Below are 18,124 nucleotides of genomic sequence, written 5' to 3' on the forward strand. Positions count from 1 at the left end.
AGACCCTTAAGACATGCAGGAGGACCTTGCCTCTGGATTTGGTGCCTGTGGGCAAGCCTTGGGGAGGTAGGATGCTATTCTTGCCCCGAGGACAGTGATGGTGATGGAAGCAATACTAGTCCCTTCACTGAGGCATGGCCAGCAATACCTCTGCAGTCAAAGGGGCTGGTGTTCCCTGCCACAGACACAGCGTGCACAGGGCATGTGCACAGCCACTCTAGGCTGTGATGCTTGGCACTGTTTTGGCCCCTTAAGCCCAGCTCAGGGTCCCACATGAGGAAGAACCACTTACAGCACCTCACACAAAGACCTGCCACCTCCTGCTGTCAATCTGCTCCCTTCACCTGATGCAACCCAGGATGCTTTGCCAGGGCTTTCCCGGACGCCCCTGGGCAAGTCCCCAAACCTCTCCCAGCTCAGTCAGCAAGTCACCTCCTCCCCTTGTTTCCAGCAACCCTTTAGCAACACAATGCCAGCAGCAGCCTGCCTTTCACTTCGCAGGGTGCGCACACCGAGGAACACGGTACCACTGTGGCTTTGCTGGCCTCTGCCAACAGCCCTTTGCTGCAGGACCCATCCCCACTTTGGCACAGCAGGGTTAAGCTGGTGCCATGCAGGATTTACTGGAGGGATGGGCAAGGAGCGAAGCCCTTGGCCCCACCACGTGCTGCTGACCGGGCTCAGCCCCTGCACATCAAAGTGGTTTAGCCGTGATCCAGACGCTCCCTCCCATTTCCTGCTGGATTCCCGTCTCGCTCCCTGTGCCCGCATCAGCAAAACAGAGTGTAAAAATAGAGGCTGGGCTTCACCAAAACACAATAGTAAATTGTTCCCCGGAAAGGTCACCGGGGCGGCCGAAAATAGCTCCGAGAGCAGGGGAAAAGGAACGTCTACCGGGGGGATGAGTTTGAAAGTGCCTGCTGGACCCCCCACGGGAGGTTTCCTGCATCCCCATCAGTGGTGCAGGTCCCCACTCCTTGGACCCCAAGGTCTTGGAGCATCCTTATCTTGTGCCGTCCAGCCCCACTGAGTAGCCCCAGCTCCCCCAGCACCAATTTTTGGATGGATACTGAAATAAAAGAACAGGGAGGAAGAAATAAGGCAAAAGGAGAGGCAGGAGGACCAGAGAGGAAGAAAAGGGCTGGGAGGAGAAAGGGATCCTGCTCGCTGCTCATCTCCTGACTGTGTGTGACAGCGCAGTGTCCCCTGGGCACCGCTGCCTGGCTGCAGCCTTTGTGCGGTGGTGGGAATGTGAGGGATGAGCCTGGGGATGAGGAGCATATCGAGCAGTCCCAGAGAGCCGTAAATTACTCCCTCCTGTTGTCATCGGCCTGTAATAGCGAAGAGGCAAAGCTTTCTCATTGCCTGAAGGGTGGGAATGTTTGGGTCCTGTCATTTCTGTGAGCGTATTTAATTCAGTTATGTGGGAATGCCCTTAATGATGCAGGTCCTTGCTCTTGGCTTCAGCGGTGTTCCCAGGCAGGGGTGCCAGTGCAGGCTGCCCTCAGCATGGCTTTGCCAGAAAGGTTGTAATTAAACCCAGATAATGAGGCTTGAAAATAAAAGCTGTCCAAATTTGGGGTGCTTTGGGGTTTTTGTGTTTCTCATTTCATTGTCTCATACATTTGTGTCCCTCCCACCTTCTCTAGTTCATTTTTATTTTAATCAATTTTATCTCAATGCCACTTCCCCTCTGTTCTCACTCCCCAGTGATATCCATGCAACTGTCAGGGGAATTTTCTGCCACTGGGAGCCTGAATGTCACCAGTTTCTTGGGACACATTAGAAGTGTGGATGAACAACATATCCTTAAGGGCACCTGCTTCAATTGCTGTTTACCAGACAAATTGCTGCAGAAGGCTTGTGGTGCCACCAGTGAGAAATGAACCCCAGCCCTGTCCCAGCCTACAGCAATGCCAACTACGACACCCAGGCTATTGCCCTTCTTTAGTGGATACTAGGACCTAAAGTGCTTTTACCAACTTTCTTCTCTGTTTTGCATAAACAACATAAAATCCAGGCTGGGCTGTTATTTTTTCCCTGTATATTTGAATCCACAGAGCACTGCTCACCACCTCGCAATACAACACAGCTGTAAAATAGTAATATCATTTGATGGGAAATGAATGAGAGATTCCACCAGAAGACAAGAGTGAGAAGGGCTTTCAAAAACTACTTTAGAAGAAGAAAAAGAAAGGCAGATGATGTCTGCTACCTTCTGTGACATTTGCACCTTGGTGGCTGAGCAGCAGGGAGGTCCAGATGCTCTGGAGAGGAAGGTGCTGGAAGGAGGATGCTCCTTCCAGCACAGCCAACATAGGGCCAGCAGCCACTCAGATGGGGACACATCCCTGGAGCCTTTCCCAGCATGGCAGCTCCCAGGGTCTCCCCACCACTGGCATACATAAGGAATGATGTATGTTGACCATCCCATCGAGGTGCGGGTGGCATCAGCATCCTCCCAGAACTTACTATTGTCTATAGAGCTATATATTAAATATTAGAGCTCTATATTAAATGTATATCTGCAGGGAGTGTTTTGAAACCTTCACCTCGAGGATGTCCTTCCCTTTGCTGATGGCAAAGAAAACATGGTAATGAGGGACCTTTTAATTGAATAAAGGAAAAAAGCAGAAGGGGGAGGTGTCCTGGCAATGTAAGGAGGGAGAGTGCTGGGTGGTGGAGAGCAGAGATAAACGGTAGGTGTGCTATCAGCAGGATGGTGTACAAGGGTTAAACCAGCTGCATAGCTGTGATCACCCAGCCCCAGATAAACATCCAACAGCCCCACACTGCCCCACGCCCGCCCAACACCTTGTCCCGGTGCCTGAGGTTGAAACCAGCCTAGCCCCAACTGCAGGGGCTTTGCTTGGTCAGGCTGTGGGGGCCTCCTGTGTCCCTAGCTTAGGGCTGTGCTTGAACAGGGCTCCCTGCATACCCCAGGTTGGAGCCTGAGAAGGGACCCCTGCTTTCACCCGTGGGGAAATGTCACCCAGACTCTTTAAAAGCAAGAATTGGCTGATGGGCTGCTGGGTGTGAGGAGAGTTTAGCAGCTAAGCTTTTGGGGGGATGCTTTGAAAGAGCAAGGGATGCTCTAAAAGACCTTGTTTTAAGTAAGTAATGACTCTGAAACTCATAGAAATTAAAGACAGGAAAATAACTTGTGGTACCATTCCTGTTCATCTGCTTCATGTTCTAGATATGATGTTGGCCATCATCAACAGCATGGTGCCGGAGTCATGTGCATATATATATATATATATATATATATATATATATATATATAAAATATATATGCACACACGTGTTCAATGGACCTTTTAGCCTGTAAACCCTCTCTAACTAATGTTACCAGCTCAGCTGGTTTTTAACGTATTTATGCACATGGCTGTGATAGCAACTTCTTTTTTCTCTTCTAAAAAAAAAGAGGAATTACCATCATTAGTCATAAAATCATGGCCAAATACTTGCCATGGTGAGAAGGGAAGCAGCATGGCCCCTGGAAGACCCCTCCTCACACCATCCCCCTTGATAAAAGAGGAGAAAAGGCCATCAGAGCCTTTGGGGGACCTGCAAACAACGTGCTAGGGGTAACGCAGTGGTGGTTGGTAGCACTGGCCTGCAGTGAGGGGATTGCTTTGCCGCCCGTCTTCCTTCCTGCTGGCCCCACACGCTCTTCCTCCCTGCTACTCTCTCTACAAAAGCCCAGCCCAGGTTGGACAGCATGAGCCAAGCAAGGAAAAACATCAGCAGATCCTTCTGCAAGGCTTTTGCTGCCTGTTTATGGCTTTTGCTAGCTGGGGATGGGCCATCCTGGCATCATTGCCCCACAGTGTCTAGGAATGAGGTGGCAAAGATCTGAGCTGGGAGCTGGGAGAGAGGCAGACAGCGAGTGGAGGCTGCTTTGTAAAACTTTATTTAGAAATATTCTTGATATATTCATTATATATATATATTTATATATACACACACATTACAACAAATGTGTTTTGCTAAATAGCACATCCACAGTGGGTTGAGACTCAGGGTACCAGGTCTGGTTACTTCGTTTCTGCAGAAAAAATGCAGAAATCCAAGGGGAAGGTTGGCAGAGAAAGGGTTGGGGCTGAAATCAACCAAACCAAAAGTCGTAAGGTGGGAATTCACTCACACGGTACAGCATTGCCCCGGAGCACTGTTTCCAACAGAAACAGAGGGAGCGGTGGTCCACACAGCGAGAGATGAAGCAGGCAGGAGGAGAGGTGGGCAGAGGAAATGTACCATTCAAATCACGATTAAAGTACAAATGTACATACCCCGGGAGACCTACGGTGAGCCTGCTAATGGCTATGAGCAGGCACGTGTGTGCATGGGGGTGATGGGGGGATGCCACCAAAGTTGTACCATTTTCCCAACTGTTCAGCTACCAAAAAGATAAAGAATAATAATTATAAACTTGTGGGGAATGAGGAATTTCTGAGTGTCCATGATTTTTCTTGCAATAGTTTAATAAAAAGGGGGTAAAACTCCCACTCACCCCACCCCAGGTTATTTTGAATGCTGAAAACCAAGAACAGCTTCTCTGTGTGACCAGAGGGTACCCTACTGCCAGTCTCCCCTACCCCTGGTGCTGGGACCAGCCCAAACCATTTCCTCAGCATCACTCCATCACCTGCCAGCACCTCTCCGTGGACCTTCTTTAGTAAGAAAACCCTCATGCATTGGTGTTCTGGATCCAGGAAGGAGTTTTCCTCCTTTTCCTCAATTTAAGATGGAAGAGGTTGATGGTTTTGGAGGGTTTGGGGTCTATCTTGGAAATCCTTGCTTGGACCAGGACAGCTTCCCAGGCAGTTAATTCCACCTAACATGCCAACCTCCCACATATTATTTACAAAGAGGCATTAAAACCAACCAGGGACAGAAATGACAGGGCTCTGAATTAAGCCTGGGATGGGCTCGCAGACACCCACCCAAATCCTTCGTGTTCCCTTGTACCTCAGCACCCTTGAAAAGGGATGAGTGCGGTGGAAGATGTCCCTGCTTAACGGACTTTTTCCCTTCCAAAGGCTGTTTATGGATTTTGGTGGTTTTTTACTGTAGCATGGTAGAGAGTTCTGTGCCTTGACATATCTGCAGAGGGGGAGGATAGGCTTGGGGCAATAGCTCCATTAGGCATCATGTGAGAGATGGGCCTTATGCAGTGGTGATGGCATGGTGTGGTCCTCAGCTCCCAGCAGCAGCCTCCTGCTCCCCAGTCCTTTTGTCTCCCAAATGCCCTCCCGGGCAGGCAACAGGGATCAGAGGATCAGCTCCGTCACAGGCATCAATTTTGTATCAATCCAAGTACTGGAGGAGGGAGGCTAATCCCACCTCTGCTCTTAGTGCTTCCCCCCAGGATTTGGAGAGGCTGTGGGCTCCTACCAGCCTTGGGCAGCAAACACCTTCCTATCACCAGAATATGTTCAGCACTGTAGTCCAGCCTGCAGGCATTGACACAGCTGAACCACCACCATTTTCGTACAATAAAACCAAAAAATCCAAAGCATACCATTAAACCCCTTTATAACCCTATGTACACGCACACTGTTGATGCATCATAAACCCATTTTGCCTTTTTGTTGCTTGTTGGATTTAAAAATTCCCTGGTCCAAGGGGATGCTTCACTACCAAATGTTTATTTTTCTTTCCTTTATCAATTCATTTTCCTTGAGAGAAGCTCTGGCCCTACAGAAACTACTGGGAAAACTCCAGGATACCACAACAGGCCTGAAGCTTATCTGCTGAGCATTACCAGCAGAAGAATCAGGGACTGGGAGAGCAGGAGAAAACACCTATGTACCTTTTCATTCAGTGGATACTGCATGACAGCGTTAAACAGAAGTAATCCCATGTCATAAATACAACAACCCCAAACAATCGAAAGTTAGGTAGAAGGGGAAGGAAGAAAGGAAAGAAAAAAAGAAAAAAAAAAAAAGAAAGAAAAAAGAAAAATAAAAGAGAGGAAGAGAAATAGTCTTAATCCTTTTAATAGTCCTTTTGCTGAGGGTGTTTTTTTCACCTCTTTAAAAAGATACAGTCAAAAGCTCTCGGACAGCAGGAGCACGTGGGCACAGCTCCTGCTCAGGCCACTTGTATAAGCCACAGGAGAAATGCTGCAGCAGTGGCAGGGTTCAGCAGTCTCCAGTGCCACGTGGAGCTGGAAAGCATCAGTGGCCTCTGCCGGCAGTGAAAGAGGAGTTTCATGTCTCAACCAGGTGACTGTTCAAAAAGCAACGGTCGTCCAATGGTCTGAAAGCCCTCTAAATGCCGGAGAGGTTCTGGCCGTGTCTCCTTCCCCTCCACAGAGTCACATCATGAGCAGTATGTACAATGAAGATGACTTCAATGCTTTTCTTCTTTGTACGATCACGTACCTGAATACTGAACGTCCATCTAGTTTGGTCTTGTCCTCAGCCAACATGCCGGCTTCTCCATCCCGGGCTGGGAAGGACAGGGAGCCCATGGGGAAAGGCAGAGTCACAAATACTACAGGCACCGATTCCAGCACCCGCGCGCTCAGGTCTCGCCTTCCCCGTTGGTGCTTTGGGAGCGATACGGAACGTCATCACCGCTGCGCATTGCCTTCTACAGGGAGAATGGCGTGGTGCAGGCTCCGCGTGTGCTTCGAATCTAGTGTTTCGTGCTCTTCCGTGAAGCTGTCCGGGCTTGCTGCTCCATCTAAAGAACTTCCACAGCTAGAGTTAGGAGACAACATGTCCTGCAGGAGGTCTTCCTGGACTATCCCAGAGTCTTTGTTCACTTTGCCCCTTTGGTTTCCTTCTTCCTCCTGGTCATTGAGCAGCTTGGCCAGGAAGTTGATGTATTTCATAGCCAGGCGTAAGATCTCGTTCTTGCTGAGTTTTTTGTCGGGCGGGTGGGTAGGGATGAGCTTGCGAAGCTCTGCGAAGGCCCCGTTGACGTTCTGCTGTCTCCACCTCTCCCGGCTGTTGGTAAAAATGCGACGAACCACTTTCGTATGAGGACCTGCAATTGCAACCATGAAGAATTAGGAGCAGGGAAAAAAAAGGTCGTTTTCTACTTTGCTGAATTAACCCAAATTAATCAATATATTTTAGTCACATCAGCAAAGCAGTGAAACAGGGGTTTCCAGCTAACCTGGTGAGCTGAGGTACCCGTAATTTCTGTTCAATCCACTGGAAGGCAAAAATGGAGTTGTGCCTTTTTAGATGTCCCTTGAGATGCCTAAATTTACCTCTCCAAGGAGGAAGGCTTTGTCCATGACACATGTGCAGAAGGCTGCTGTATTTTTAGGGTATCTCAGCAACAAAGATCTTATTTAAAGTTTATCTCACTAAATGGTTTTATTTTGTATCCCAGAAGTGTCTTAAGGACATACCATTGGGACAGGAAGAAGTTAGTTTGACCAGAGGCTTTGGCAACTCTAAGATCCAGAGATCTTCCCTAATATAGACAGGATCCAGAGCTAACAAGGACCATATGATTGACACCAGCCCTCTGGGTGCTTTGTATGAAATGGGGTGGCAAGGTTCACCCTGTAGCAATAAGAATAGGCAGCAAGGTGACCCACAGCATGAAAGCAGTGTCCTTGCTGGAAGGATAGTCATGAGTGGAGAATGAGGCAGTTTCACAGTAGACCTGAAGACCGCCTGCTCTCTTTGCACATAAGTGCTGCAGGGCAAAGACCCCCTATCTGACACTAATTAGAGAAGAGACTCTAAACTGATGGAGGTGTATCCATATGGCTGTTACGTGTGAATTACAGTTAAAACCCTGTAATTTTACAGCTGTATTTCTGACAGCGTGTGTTACACAGCATGGATGCACAAAATACACCAGTTCTCCTTCCAGATCATCAGAGTAACTCCTGTTGGCACAAGCAAGACATTGTCTCTGTGTTAGAAGGGACCCAAAAACATCTCTACCCAAAAGTACTGTGCTACAGGAGTACCTTGGGTCCATAGAAACCAGTTCGTGTAAGCAGACACTGCTGTAAGATGCTTTTACTATTACACCCATTCCATCCTCACCTCCAGGATATACCAACAGTGGAAGGACACATCAATTTCATGAAAGGCTGGGAGACTAACCATAGCAGAAAGCTGCATAGCATGAAAAGCATCACATACAATGAAAATTATAAAGTATGAAGCAGAGACTTGGAAATGACACATTGATGAGTCATATGCCAAAGGGCAGGCTGAGAGTACTCCCATCCACACCATCTCTCCCCTGTAGCCCCCACTCTGATACACTTGCCACCTACTGCGTCCTGGTGGGAGGAAGTCCCTGGCCATGGTGAGCAGCTTAAGCCATAGCTCTGCCATCTCCCAGTGAAACCAGCATCTGGGGGGGTTGGCATTTAAACATAGATGTTCTTACATCCTTGACTGTGGCAGAGCAGCTGAACAGATGGGATTTCAGAGGCATCCTAGTCAGGCTGCACCTTGGCAGATCCTACCAGGCACAATGCGAGAAGAGGGATCCACATTCCAGGTGATTAAACACCATCACACCTTCCTCCCTGCAGGGGAAACGTGAGCCCCTTTGGGCCAGCACAACATACACACGCACCCCCACCACAGGGTTTGCGTGGGGACACACTCCCAAGCAGCCAGTTTAAAGCTACTGCCTTCTCCAGGGTGTAAGCAGCCATACAACTGACTTCTTGCAGCACGCTCAGGAGCAGGTAGTCCCCCAAAATCACAAAGAGCCCCTGGAATAAGCTGGAGGATGTAAGAAACTCATCTTCTTTAAGATCCTAGTCTGATGCTTTAATAAAGGCAATTTTCCACTCCCAAACAGCACGTAAATGCCCTTGGTATGAATTAATGTGCAAAAGCTCATGGAAAGGGAAGGTTTCTTGTCCCTGATGTGCACAAACCGCTGTGGTGCAGGTGGGGACCAAGAGGACTTCAACACCAGGCACTGCTAGAACGGCAGTGGAGAATGTGCCACGACCTACTACAATAATCTGGCGGTTTTGACACTTCAATGCTCTTTCCAGACAAGACAAAGCAACCAGCCCTGAATCCAGAAGGAAATGCAGCTTAAAACCTTTTCAGAGGATGAAGGGAAAAAAGAAAATGGATACTGTTTATTTAAAAAATAAATCCCAAGATATTTCGAGTCTTCACGGGCTCCAAACATGCATTTATTCACTGAAAGCTGCTGACTAAGAGGCATCTATTCATAAATACACCAGAAATCAGAAAAAAAGACCTGTTCTTTTTCATCCAGGAGCACCCAAACCAAGCACCAGCATAATGCTGACACCACTCACATTTTTTGATACCTGCAACAACTGAATTAAACCTGTCTTTTAGAAAGAGATCAGGTTCTGGCCAAAACACATCAGGCAACGGAGAAATGTAAAATGCCCCACAGCTGTGTTATAACAGAAGAGACTCATTTCTCATAAAGAAACTTGATTCATAATTAATTCAAGCAGTCATCTGAGAATTTTTGCCTGGATTTTGTTCCAATTGACTGAGTGATGCTTTTTTAATCGTAATCAGAGATCTGATGAATACTAATAAAAAGATGAACTTCCAAAGTTCTGGAATATCCTTGCACATGCTTTTAAACATTTTTATCTCTATTTACATCTATTTCTAAAGAAGATATTCAATGCATCGAACTTCCCCCGAAAAAGATAAATAAATAGTTGCAATAAAACCACCATTTGTTTTCTCACAGAGGAAACCGAACAGCAAGTGCCTGTGAAGACTCTCCTGCCCCTCTGCAGGTCCTGGGGGCTGAGGACCGGCAGGAGCGATGCTCAGTGTGCCGCAGATGTCAGCCGGCAGGTGACCATCAGAGCGATGAGCAAAGCCCGGCAGACCACACGGATTCCACAGCGCGGGATGCACATCCCTGCAAATAGCTCCTGTTCAGGCAGTATCATCTCTCTGATGATACCATTTTTTTCCCCAGAAAAATCAGAGCAGAGTCTTGGAAATTCACACGAGCCAGAACGTGCAGGACTGGGCTTGATCTATACACCTGCATTAAAGCTCATATCCAAAAACTTGGTTACAGCCAAATACCCTTAATATCTAATTTAATAGCAACTCAAAAGGTTTAGTGAGACACCGTGATTTGATGGACTTTTTATAGTAACCGTTAAGCCTCTAAATGGAAACCCAGACAAAAAGACCTTCGTGTGCCGGGGGCTGAGGCAAACCGGCCCCACGGGGCTGCGGGATGAAAGCACTAAGGGGATGGAGGAGAGCAGGGAGCGGCGAGAGAGGGTCTGATGAACGCAGATAATGCCCTGAGCCCATCATTTCGGACTGTGTTATTTTAGAGTGATGCGGATTATGATTTGATCTGAGTTTAGATCAGCCGGGTGGAAGGAAGGGGACGGCTAGCTAGAAAGAAGGAAAATTATTTGTCCAGCAACTGAAATACAGCGTTTACAATTGCTAAAGACAAAACGCAGTTTCAATGGATCTCGTTTGTACGGGCTGTTGACTTTGCATATATGAACGTGTCAGCCTTTCCACGTGCAAACCGGAGCGGGAAGCGGGATCCTGCCCTGACTTCTCCTTCCCTCCCTCCCTTTGAAATTATCCTGCCAGTGTGACAGGGATCCCCGCGCCCGGGATCTCTGCTCGGACACCAGCCTGTCACCGTCCACATCTGCTCCCAGGCTCTGCCACAAGACCAGACATGGGATTTTCTCCAGGGCAGACCACAGCAGCGTGAGGATATATCGCAGAATCACAGTGCAGAGAAGGTGTAATGGGACGGGAAACAATCCCACTGGGACCCCGCAGACTAGCACGGGTTTATCTCTGCTTTTAGGCACTTTAAAGGCAGGTTGTATCTTTCTGCCCAGGGCTGTGTTCTGCGTTACGAACGTCTCCTGGCTGAAACGGTTTACAAACACAGCATGGCCCTGGTCCAGCCTCCACGCTTCCAGAAAGACTTAAATTTAGTGCCTTCCTTCTGATTTACTCTCTAAGCAATGTGCAGGGCAGGGATTTAAGTGCCACATATTAAACTCTTTGCTGCGTGAAAGTGAATCCACCGAGCTTGCTGCTGGACACAAGTGGGGAACAGATCCGGGTGCACCGGGGGGGGGGGAAGCTGCCCTTATTCCCCTTTTACGATTTAGGGTTTTCAGCAGCTTGCCCCCTTCAGCAAGCTTGCCCCTTTCAGCAGACAGGACCCCCCCCCAAAAGCGAGAACTGGGGCGAAATGCTCTCACCGTCGGTGATCTCCATTTCGTAGGGTGACGGTCTTCTCTTCACCCGGTTGCTGCCGTACATCGAGAAGGTGTCGGGCTCGCCGAAAAACCCGCTGTAAAAGAAAGACAGAGGGACCGTGAGGACACACCGGCACCCCCGGCACGGGTCGAGCTGCTCCGTGACCTCCGGGGAGCTCACGACTCACGACTCTAGCCGGGAGTCGTGCAGCGACAGGACACGCACCTCCTCTGGGGCAAAACCCACCCCCTCCCGCTGCTCTCTGCCCGCAGCTGTCGGGCACATTCACACATCGCACCCCCGGGTGGCAGCGGGCTCCGGCGAGAGCGTTTTCCATCCTTCGGGCTTGTTTGCGGGACTCAGCGAAGGATGAAGCGATCCCGGGTATCTCCGATGACCTAAACCCGCTCTTGACAAGTGCCACCTTTACTGGCTGATCTCTCTGTTCTGCCCAGAGCGCTTCTACCCTGATTTTTTAGGGGTTTTGTTATTTTTTTCCTCTTTTTTTTTTTTTTCCAACAGCGATAGTTTTTCGTTTCGGGTTATTTTTTCTCCCTCTCTTCCTTTGCAAAGCTGCATGCAAACCCGCGATGACTAAGCGCCAAGCCCCTCACGGAGGAAGGGATGCTGCTACTGCTGCCACCCTCTTCCCTCCCTCCGTTGCCTCCCTCTCTCCAAGCCCCGTGGACCCCTTGGAGAGCCGCTCCGAGGGTCCCCCGCCAAAAGTGAAGTGAGGTGGGATGGGGTAGACACGGACCTGTTGATGGTGGCCAGCGGCTGGCCCAGGTTGTAGAGCATGGCCCTGCCGGGGGGCTGCAGTGGGAGTGCGGGAGGGCTCAGCTGCACCATGCGGGCCTCGCAGGCAGCCTCGGCGGCGCGGCACGGCTCAGGACCCGGCGCTCTCTGCATCGCCTCTCCCGCCGCCTCCCGGCTTTTTATGTCCAGGGAGCCCCCCCGGCGCACCAGCTCGATGACGGGCACAGGGGCGGCGGGGGGCCCGGGGGAGGGCCGGCCCGCCTCCTTGGCCGCCCCGTTGAGCAGCAGCTGGGGGTCCGCCGGCGCCTCCATACCCCCGCGGCTGCTCTCCGGCTCGCTCGTGTTCTCCGCTTCCGAGTCGTGCCGCCGGGGGGGGCGGGCATCGCGGGGGTCACTGGGGGGCGGCGGGGCGGGCGGCCTGTCCATCGTCCTGCGGAGAGAGGCAGCGGTGAGGGGCGGCCCCGGCTATGGGAAGAAGGGGAGGGTGATGTACCCGCCTCGGACACCGCCCCGACGGGCTGGGGCTTCGACGGCGAGAAATGGGGGTGAAGGTGGTGGGGCACGCACTTGATCACCCCAAATCAGTTGGAGTTTGCGGTGGGACGGGCACCGAGGGGCCACGCCGCCGAGCCGTGCGGTGCCGTGACGTCACGAGGCGCCCCGGCCCTGCCGTGACGTCACGGATCCTCGCGGGACCGTGCGGCCCCGTGACGTCGCACAGCGCTCCGGTCCCGCATAGGGGGCTACCGGGCCGGACACCCTCAATACACACATACACCCCGCTCCGCATCCGCGGCCCTTTACACGGCTACACGTGGAGGGGTGACACCACCGGGGTGCGTGATGTGATGCATCGAGAAGGGCTCAGCCAGGACCCGGGCATTAAGCTCTATGAGCAAACCAGGAGGCTCAGTCCCCCCGATTGGGGGATTTCTCCCCATTTTGGGGACCCGGCGGCATTCCCCGCTCAGCGAAGTTAGCCTTACAGCAGCCCGGCCTGCCGGCTGCGGCCTCATGAGCGATAGCCTCTCCTCCCGTTTTATTTATTATTGCTGTTATATTTAAACCGGCGAAATACACCTGGAGCCGCTTGTTGGGGGAGAGGGGGTTAAAGCAGCCCGTGGTGGCGTCAATCCCCCCGCGCATTCGCTACCGCAGGAAGGAGGAAGGGGCCCGGCGCGCACCATCATCGTCCCCTTTCGCCTATAGAACGAATACTGTCGCGGCAGGGCACCTCGCGCCGCGGAGCGGGCAGCGGTAGCGCGATTATTGCCTTGCTGTTTATTCCACACCCTCTCTCGTTCTATTTCGTAATTATTATTCCTTCTCCCCCTTATAAATAGGGATCTCGGCGGAGCAGGGAGCTGCCACACAGCAGATCTCCTCCCCATCCTTCTCGCTCCTTTGCCTTGGGCATTTTTTGACTCTTTTCTGCTGGGCTGGATTGCGAGAGAAAACCCATTTTTTTTTGGCCATATCTCACCATCTCTCTGGGAAAAAATAACCCCCCCCCACCGCCCAACATAAAGAAACACAAGCTTTGTGCCTGCCTTCCAGCCCCCTTCCCTCCAGCCCTCGAGAAAGAAAAATCTAATTGCCTATTCCGATATTGTATAGGAAGAGATTACTCACATGTGTCATATTTAAGTAGGGACACCGCAAGTCTCTCCTGTTTCAACAAAAGCGCTCTCGGTGTCAGGCTGAATTTACTCCTCCCACCTCAAGGTACTTACGACTTTACAGGGAGGAAGGACACCCGCACCGGGATAAAACTGCTAAATCCTGGGAGGAAGAGAAGGAGGGGGAGAAAAAAGAGGAGAGGGTGGATCTCATGGGCCCGGATTGCCCGAGATCAATGGGAGAGAGGAGTGCAGGGGAGAGGGAAGGAGGGGACGGCACCCCGGGGTGGCCCCTGTTATGGGGGGGGGGGACGGGACAGCGGCCACCACCGCCTCCCCTATGGGGCCACAGCGCTCGGCGGCCACGGCCTGGCGCGGAGAAAGTAAATATATTGAAAAGGAAAAAGAATAAGGAAAAAATAAAGCCTCTATTTGGGGCGAATTGGGCGGGTTTTGGACACATTGCAAGGCCGGTCTCCCCGAGAGGAAATCCCAGACGGGGCCGGAGACGGGGTTGTTTTTCTCCCGTTGGGCTCGGAAGGGAGAAACGGCGTCAGCGTTTCCCCACTCGCGGCTGGAAAATCCAATTCTTACAGGGGGAAATTGGATCCCTAAAGGGGCCGGGTACCGGCGGCGCTCCCGGCCGAGGGGCCGCGCTGCCGGCGGGGTGAGCCCGCTCCCGCCGCTGATCAACAGGAAAGCGAGGCCGGTTCCCCCCCCCCCGCGCCAACGAAATCATGAAAAATACGGGTTTTCCCTTCGTAGAACACGAATTAATCCCGATGGCGTCTCCTGCCGTTTTCGTTAACAACGAAATACACAAACCCGCAGCGACATCCGCGGCGTTTTGCCGATATTTGGGGTTATTTCGTTTAGAAAAATAGGGGGGGAAGGCATTAACTCCCCGCCCGCTGGTGTCTGCTATGCAAAATCCTTTTGTTTTCCAGCAGCGGATCGGCAGGAAATTTCCAGCCCCGAAGCGCACCTCTCCCGCCGGCCCTTTGTAGGGAAATTACCCCGAGCGGAGGGGCTAGAGGGAGCGAAATATGGGGGACCCCCCTCGGGAAGAAGCCATCAGCCCCTGGTCACCGGCCGGGCTAGGGCAGGGTAACCCCTTCCCTCCCTGGAGAGGTTGGGCAAGGCGGGCCTGGTGGGCTCTTCCCCCCGGCTCCTCCGTACCCGGGGGTCCCGGAGGATTTGGTTGGGGGGCGCACCCCACAGCTTCCAAGGGGAAAGGGTGTTCTCTTCCTCACCCACCCGCATCAAAGAAGAAGAAAAAAAGATTAAAACCTAAAACCCAACCGCGGAAAAGATTTGGTTTTTTTCCCCCCTATCTCCTGCCTCTTACCTGGGGCAGAAGCCCCCCCCAAGTACCCCTCATTGCACCCCGAACCCCCCCAAACCCTCCCTTTGCCCCTCCACTCCCTGCAGGGCCGGATTCCTCTCTACTCACCATTTGCTTTTCATTGGGAAAAGTGAGTGGAGCCATTTTGTGGCCTACGCATCGCGGCTATATTTGTAGTAAGTGTTGGGTGGCTTCAGCTGGGTAGGCTCTAATTCCACATCACGTCCAGTTTCCTATTTAGTATGGAGAGCGGAACACTACTGCAATGTGGCCGAGAGAGATAAAACCCCAGCAGTGGCCCGCCTGCCCTGATAAGCTTCTAAACCCATTATTTATGAAATGATTCATTATTATTTGGCAATTTTATCGAAGGAAAGCGGAAAATTATTGCAGGGATATGCATAGGAATAACTCCGGAATGCATGCCTTCTAGCTTTTTATGTGTGTGTGCTTAGATGCTCTTAAAAAGACACTGCGAAAAAAAAAAGCTAGTAATAAAAAATTGCACTGTGGCTGCCCGCATCTGAATGGCAATTCTTTATTTCAGTCCTCTTGGAGGTTATTATGCCCCTGTTTTTATTTTTTTTTATTTTTTTCCTTTTTTTTTTATTATTAAATATGGAAAACCTACTCCGTTCTTAATTAAATTTAATGAGCCAAAATAAATTGTTGGAGACGCTGAGAGAGAGGGAAGGGGTGTGGGCTGCTTTGGGACATGAGGAGGTAAATAAAGCACATGCAGAGGAGATGTTTTGGAGGGAAGTGGCCCCGTTCCCAGCTTTCCTCCCCCCACAATGGGTGTTTTCGATGAACGCATAAATTGGGGTGAGCTCCTTGTCTCAGCCGGGGAGGCCGAGCATCCCTGCAGGGCTGGGGCATAGGGAGTGGAATGAGTATTGGTACCCCTCGCCCTCGGGGAATTTGGAGTGTGAGAGGAGGTGAGAGCTTGGCTCCTGGAGGAGAAGGCTCTGGGGAAGGGGAGAAAGAGCCCGTATCCCCCCGAAGTGATGTGGGGCAACCGGCGGGGCTCGGGGGCTGGGACCGGCTGCGCGCTCCGTCGGGGCTGGAGCTCGGCCCAAGCGCGGTGGGATCCGGGACAGATGGACGGGGACGGGACCGGGGACAGGGATACCCCCGGCCCTCGCCATCGCGGGAGCGTATGGGAGCTGCGGGACGGAGCGGCGGGTGCGGTGCGGGGTGCCCGACGTGGCCTCGGGACGCGTCTGAAGCCCTTCCCAAATTGCAAGAGGCTCCCTGTATAAGCACTGGGGGGACGTGGGGGCCGATGGAGGGTTCTGGGTCCGTTCCCCCGGACACCCACAGGTAAAGCGGTCCCACAGCCAGCGGCAGGAGCAGTTTCCGTAGCTCGGGGCATCGGCCTGCCGGGACAGCCCAAAACCAACGAAATCTCTGCTGGAGCAGGGCAGGGAGGAGCGGCCCAGGGCTGAGCGCCTCCGGGGCCGCTTCCCGGTCCCTGCTGAGGGACTTGAGCGAAGCTGCGGCTCCGGGCCGAGGGGGAGAAGCGGCGGCCTCGTCCGGCGGTGGGGCGGTGAGGAACGGCCGCACCTGCCGTGCGGGGCCAGGGGGGGCGCGGGGCCGCTATTGTGTCCCCGCCACCTGCACGCCCTCCCGCAGGGGGAAATGCCGGAGCTGTTATTCTTCCTTTCACTCCTTCCCCTCGACCTCCCGCTCTGGACGCGGCCGTGGGAGAGGTTTCCAGCGATCCCCCCCCATCCCGGTCCCGGCGGGGGTCGGGGCCCGGCGAGCAGGAGCCCGCACGATGCCGGCAGCACACGTGGGGCGGTGGGGCAGCGCCGGTCACGACTCAAGACACGGTGCAGAGCCCGTCGTGCCTCCCGCCAGGAAACACGACCATTTTCAAGCCGGCTCTTCTTACCAACAGGAAGCGTTAAAGATAGAACGGCCGGGGCTGGGCGGGGGGGATGAGGAAGCCCAGCATCTTCTGTGCACCGAGAGCAGCAGCCGGGCCGTTCCTACCCGCGCCTGCCCATGCCGGGTGGGAGCTGTGGTCGTGGATGACCCCCATTTACCTGCTCGGCTGCCCCTTGCTGAGCAGCACTCCCGACCCTAATGGGGACGCTGGTGTGGTGGTAACTGGGAGATTCCTCCACCACTGGTCACAGTGAATGAATGACCCTGGGCTTACCTCCTAACCCACATGAGGTAGCGAGCCTCAAAATTAGACAGAATAAAGAAGTCAGTGATGCTCTGAGCAGGCCCAAGACCTTTTGAGCAAGCACTACAAATAGCTTCTTTAATTGTAATAAAAGATAGGTAGAAACAACAGAAGAAGAAAACCCAACAATAACACCTTAAACTGCGCTAGCCCCCACACATGTCAGCGCCTGAGCAAGTGATGGAACTAGTGCTTGGGTTTGGTCACTGGTGCTCAGATTAACAAAGCCAGACCTGGTTTCCCACCCGATTTTGACTTCAAACTGCCTTGGATGCTTCAGGGAAAAGGAATCCAAGCATCTTACAGTCACTCACTGCTACCCTGTGAAAGGAAAAGGCCGCTGCAGGGAAAGGTGGTTTGTATTGTTGCTGTGGTCAAGCAGACGAAGGTTGTGCTGGCTCAGAGGTTGCTGTCCAGGGCTGTGTGATTTGTGTAACTCAGTTTAACACCACACCCTCGTGCAAGTGGTTTGGCTTTTGTTCCCAAAGTGCTTCTAGCCCTCGAGCATTTGAAGAAAGTCTTTAAAATATGAACCAATGCGACTGTCATCTTCCTGTGTTTCCAGACGTTTTACAATAGGAAACAAAGAACAAAACCCTACAACAATAGCTCAGAGGCACCAATTGCCTCATTCATCTCACTGGAATGTTCAAAAACATTAACTGTTTTTTGACTGATTCAGCAGAAAAGGGGCTGCCAGATAATGAGCTTGTGCCTGATCCAGGGGAGAGTCAGGGACTGGGGGAGGTTTTATTTTGCAGCACAGCAAAGTAGCGCCTTTCCTGAAAGGAAACAAATACGCTTGTGGATAGAAGAGGCTGCGTGAGAGGAGAAACTCTGACACGGCTCGAAGGGAGCTGCTGCCTTCCTCTTTCTGTACTGGCTCTGACATTGCAAAGGGCTTATCTCACCCACAATTCTTAATCTACAAAGGCCCACAAGGGTGGTGGATGCTGGAAAAGACTCTCATGTCATTGTAATAAATTAATTAGCAATT

The 18,124-nt window shown here is 52.0% G+C and overlaps 1 protein-coding gene across 3 annotated transcripts; it reads right to left on the bottom strand.

Moving 5' to 3' along the window:
- Positions 1-3,900: 3,900 nt before the first annotated feature.
- Positions 3,901-15,305, bottom strand: TAL1 (TAL bHLH transcription factor 1, erythroid differentiation factor). Of its 3 annotated transcripts, XM_057430673.1 has the most exons (5): positions 15,039-15,302; positions 13,599-13,748; positions 11,968-12,396; positions 11,213-11,304; positions 3,901-7,002 (listed from the first exon to the last, which is right to left on the bottom strand). In XM_057430673.1, coding segments are annotated over exons 2-5 (942 nt in total). In that variant the 5' UTR covers positions 13,601-13,748; positions 15,039-15,302; the 3' UTR covers positions 3,901-6,583. The 3 variants fall into 3 exon arrangements, with proteins under 3 accessions (XP_057286656.1, XP_057286655.1, XP_057286657.1); XM_057430672.1 differs by lacking the exon at positions 13,599-13,748 and having other exon boundaries at positions 15,039-15,305; XM_057430674.1 differs by lacking the exons at positions 11,968-12,396; positions 13,599-13,748 and having other exon boundaries at positions 15,039-15,295.
- Positions 15,306-18,124: the final 2,819 nt, after the last annotated feature.

The sequence above is a fragment of the Pezoporus wallicus genome, unplaced genomic scaffold (genome assembly GCF_028554395.1).
Source record: "Pezoporus wallicus isolate ANWC-B61680 ecotype Strahan unplaced genomic scaffold, APGP_CSIRO_Pwel_v1 contig_10084, whole genome shotgun sequence".
Taxonomy (NCBI): Eukaryota; Metazoa; Chordata; class Aves; order Psittaciformes; family Psittacidae; genus Pezoporus; species Pezoporus wallicus.